Genomic DNA, 4,850 nt, shown 5'->3' with positions numbered 1-4,850 from the left:
CAATCGATGGAATCCAATCCAAAACGGTCATGATTTTGAGCGCAGTCAGAATTCTTTCTTAATCCTGAATCCCGGCGCTATGTAATGAGCACAGCATAAGATTGACGATACAAAGTGCTATACACCGGTTTTATCAAGTGATCGTTGCGTCATAAATCTGATATTGATCAATTGTGCATTCGATTCTACTCGTATTTCGGGCATTGTTACGTAACAATCGAAACACCCTCTCGCCTAATCGAACTGTTACCATAATACGGAGAACTGAGATTTATTGAGAAATTATTTTCATTATTTCGTTCCATAAATTGAAACATGAATTGGTGAAAGGATAAGAAACACCAAGCAGAAATAACACTGATCAAAACGCACGCACCAAAAAGCAAAATGAAGTAATTATGACGTAAACGTTGACGCATTGATGCGTGACAATAAGATTGTATCACGTGATGAGAAAACAGTGAAACCCTTTTCTACCGCAACAATAACTTGAGGTATCGCGCGATTTAACACAACTGACGTAAGATCACAATATTACGAAATAATGACAACGATTGTGGTAACAAAGCAAGATTAATGACGCATTAATGACGTAAAAACTTTGAGGCACCAAAAAAATGATGACGTGGAAGATTAAGGAAAAAATAAGCGAAGGTACCATCATTGCACGTAGAAACGGAGAAAAATCGAACGAACTAAACCATCTGCATGGCCAGCTCATCGCTTTTCACTCTGCAACTGCGTTGACATGGCAACTGTCTCAATACAGGGGTCAGCCAGGTGGAGTAATAGGGTATTTTCCGGCTGATAAGAGTATTTGTAAGTAGTTGGACGACAAGGGTCATCTGGTGGGCTACGAGGCCGAGTTTTCTCTCGCTTCTTAACTTGACCGACTTCAACTTTCTCACCACTGTCTCCCCTGAACCTTTCAAATAATTGTGCAGCTTGTTCACCAGGTGGCGCAAGTGCTCGACCAGCCATTTCACATCGCTTGGGAAAGATTGAGAATGACGTAACAGGAAGCAGGCAGTCGAGTAGGTCTTCTCTAACGGGATACGGACGACGAAGGAACGACGACAGGCGGAAATGACGCCATAAAGGGGCCTCTTCCACTTTGATGTGCTTTGCTCGTAAGCCGTCTCGAGCGCTTGTAGGATGGGGGCAGGAAGCTGGAACTGCACTCTGATCACGTGATCGTGATCAATGGGGTACACGTGAACGACAGTAAAAACATTCTGGGACTTTCCATCGATACATTGCGACCCTAACGAGCCATATTCGTTGTCGTTTTCGTCGAAGCGTTCTTGCAATGGGGTTTGCAACGTCACGGCCGTAGTGACGTCACTGTCGCTTGATTGTGACGAATCGCTGTCGGCATCAGAATCATCCATGTCGAACACACAGTTCTCCTGGGCCTCTGTGACGTCACATAAACGCGCGCTGTACGACATCCTACGAGTAAGTCTTCGCCGCTCCTCAACCGCGTGAAGTTCGGTGGAGAAGGAGAGGTTCTTCTTTAGGGGATGCACCGTCTCAAAGAGCCCGTTATTGCGGAGATATTGGACTGTCTCGCGGAAGCCCTGAGCGCAAAATTCTTTCAGCACGGTGGGGTTTGGTGGAAAGAACATGGTCGAGATGCGGTAGACGTTCGACGCCGTCACCTGGATGCTCTGGTTGACAAAGCTAAGGTCAAGGGGGTTGGAGCCGTCATTCTTGGGACAAATATCACTTCCTCCGGACCAGGGCGACACAGTGATCGTATCGTGGTCGGCTGGCAAGTTATTGGAGAGACCTCCGTCGACGTAGCGCACGCCCCTGTACTTCGGAGGGAGCACCCCGCTGTAAAAGGGGACAAAACAGCTGCAAATCAATACTTCAATAAGTTCTTCTCGGGATTTGTAGTCGCTCACAATAACATTCTTGCCGTCGTGCAACCGCGTGAGGGAGATAAACAGCTTTCCGGTGGCCCGGATGTGCACGTCAGCCGGTAATCCGCTGCGCATGTCACGTAGCAGGGTCTCGTTGAGTTTAAAACCGGGGCTAAGTGGACCCAGGTATCGGGATCGAGCGTCCATAACAATGGCCATCGTTCGTTGGCAAACTTCGCCGAAGCAAACGCCACTTAGCAGCATGGCTCCCATGATGGAACCGGCAGAGCAACCGTAAACTCGATCCAGATTCTTCACCAAGGTCGGCGCATGCATTTTCAGACAGCTCGCCACGCCAATGTGGTAAACGCCAAGAAAGCCACAACCGCTGAAGGAGATGCTGTTTGGCTTCCCGCCAACGTAGATCGTACTCGAGTTACAGCGACCATACTGCTTTTCTTGCTCGTTGGTTTCAGGTAAAACACCCATTCTCTTACATCAAAACATAAAAATCTAAATAAAACGCAGCAGTTAGCGCTGTTTTACATAAAATAAAACTTAAAGTTGCGATAGCACTGGCATGCGGTGTGAATCCTGGCTGCAAAACATCTTGCATACCGCATGCTTTCAAACAACTGGTTCTGACATTTCAATGACTGACAAACAGCATTTAAACTTGTGCAATGTAATGCACATCTATTTACATAAGCACAGCAAATTAATGATTATTAAACAAAAGTATCTCTGTGTCGTCACACGCCTCAGTAAAGACACGTCAAAATTTATGCACATTTACTTAACACTGCACCATATGCATTCAAATGAGGTCCAAAAATGCACGGCCGATGTCATTTCCTGTATGTTTATAAACAGGACACGCGCGTGGTTGAGCCAGAATGCATGCGTACTTATCTCCATGAGGTAGGTTATGATTAATAAGAAAAGCTGACATAAGAATTCTTCGCGTTGGAATAAAGAACAAGACTTTATTAATTAACACGGATGAATTCGGAATTGCTGGCATAGCGTTTTATAGACACGACGCGTAGAGATACGACATTGCACCATAATCATCTATGACCAAGGCTGCTTTCGCCACACTCAGCAAAAAATAGTTCAGCTGTGACGTCAGACCCAAACATTTATTACGTCCAACTTTCTAGCTAAATATATCCAATTGTAAATTTGAACAACAACCCGAAGGCGATTTGCGATAACTAACGCTACCACAGAAATATAAAAAATCTGTTAAACTATTGATCTAGCATTCGAGCAAATTTTACTTAGACGTAATTTTTGGCCCAAATAAGAAGCTACCCGCCACGACTTTAAAACGTCACAGTAGTATCACCTTTGATGTGATTGATCAAGAATGTTTTACTTGAGACAACAGTTTAGTTGGCTTCAATTTTACGCAACAATTTACATCGTTACCTTACAACATTTTACACGTTTTACTTGAGATAACTGTTTAGTTGGCTTCAAAGTAATAAAATAACCCTGAAATCTGTGTTTAACCCAATAAACCATCCAATTTACGAACGGAATGCGGTGGGTTTGACACGGCTGGTACGTTGGCTAACAATAAATCTACCCTAATCTTATGCTGTGTAGTAGCTGTTTCAGCCAACCGACTAATGCACAGGCGCGAACGATAACAAAAATGTTTCGTATTGAACATCAATGGAACAACAATGATGATACAAGAACTCTATCTATGTACGTCATAGAGCTACCATTTTGCTCGCATAAAGACAACTTACCCCAGACCTGACGTCAGAACGACTTAACTTGTCTGATTGGCTGAACTTTACAGGCGAGGCGTTTTAGGTGGGCTCGACAGCGCTCGTGTGTACACAAAACCGCGCGCGTATTAAAGGAAGGAAAGAGAAAAAGAATTCTGGTCACGCGATTCGGGGTTACTATAGTTCATTTCAAATCAATCGAGCACTGACCTCGTTTTTGAACACTACAGTACATTCTCAATTGTTACGTCACTGAAGTGGGCGTTGTTATGCAACAAGAATTCTAGTAATTGTCATAAATTGACAAATGGCTTAATGCAGATACAGCGCCCGTCAGAATGTCGAAGCAATGTGCAAATTCCTATAATAACTATTAACAACAAAACTGAACCACCATGCATCACATACGGAAGCTGGAGCCACCACATGCGAATGTTGTTTACATTCCGGTAGTTAGTGTAAACACTAAAAGCACCCGAACAGCTTTCATATGACTGAGGTAGATACAAAAACAGCAAACGGTAGTGACGTGAAAATGATATACCGCGTATGTATGGGCCTGGAAAGTTGTTGGTGAGGTTGGGTCTGCCACCGAAAACAATACTAGGTCTCGATTGTAGAAATAATACCTGAAAGTGATAATGTGAAATAGTCGATATGTTTACGAATACGAAATTTGCATCACTACAATTTTGATATTATTAAGCTGACTACTGCCCAACATTGCAACAGGTAATATCATCCCGACGTTTTCGTCTTGGCGGCTGAAACACCTCACATTAAGTTCGGAAACCAGACCTCACGTAGTAAAAAGTAAGTGAGTCGGCTTTAAGTCGTAGAGCTGGTAAGTGTTACTCAGCTCTAGGAGTGCCCAGTTTCTTGTTAAATGATGACATTGAAATAATTTCCCGGCTGCAGGACAAAGGTAATTATACGTCACACTGCCAACTTTACGACTCATAATCAAATTAATTATTGTTCGGTAAATATTTGAACTGTGAATTGCGTGACGCGATATTAATGAACTATAGTTAACCTGGCAAAGTGCATTGCCCTCCGATGCAGAAGTTACTTCAGGTTGAACTACTTTGAAACCCACGTTCATTTTACCTTGCTGAACACTAACAAGCAAGAACAGCAGGAAGTATCGGTAGTTTATGTCTTTCAATAGCTTGGGTACTTCTAAGGTGTTCTAGCTAATACCAGCTGGCTATTTTACTACAAAACTAGGCGATGT

General features: G+C 43.4%; 1 protein-coding gene across 1 annotated transcript; it reads right to left on the bottom strand.

Moving 5' to 3' along the window:
• Positions 1-255: 255 nt before the first annotated feature.
• Positions 256-3,627, bottom strand: LOC143453208 (uncharacterized). The gene has a single exon (XM_076954397.1). The coding sequence runs from the start codon at positions 2,355-2,357 to the stop codon at positions 696-698; it is 1,662 nt and encodes a 553-aa protein (XP_076810512.1). The 5' UTR covers positions 2,358-3,627; the 3' UTR covers positions 256-695.
• Between the last annotated feature and the right edge of the window lie 1,223 nt (positions 3,628-4,850).

The sequence above is a fragment of the Clavelina lepadiformis genome, chromosome 4 (genome assembly GCF_947623445.1).
Source record: "Clavelina lepadiformis chromosome 4, kaClaLepa1.1, whole genome shotgun sequence".
NCBI classification, from domain to species: domain Eukaryota; kingdom Metazoa; phylum Chordata; class Ascidiacea; order Aplousobranchia; family Clavelinidae; genus Clavelina; species Clavelina lepadiformis.
Note: the sequence above shows the minus strand (reverse complement) of the source record. Positions and strands in the feature narration are given on the sequence as shown.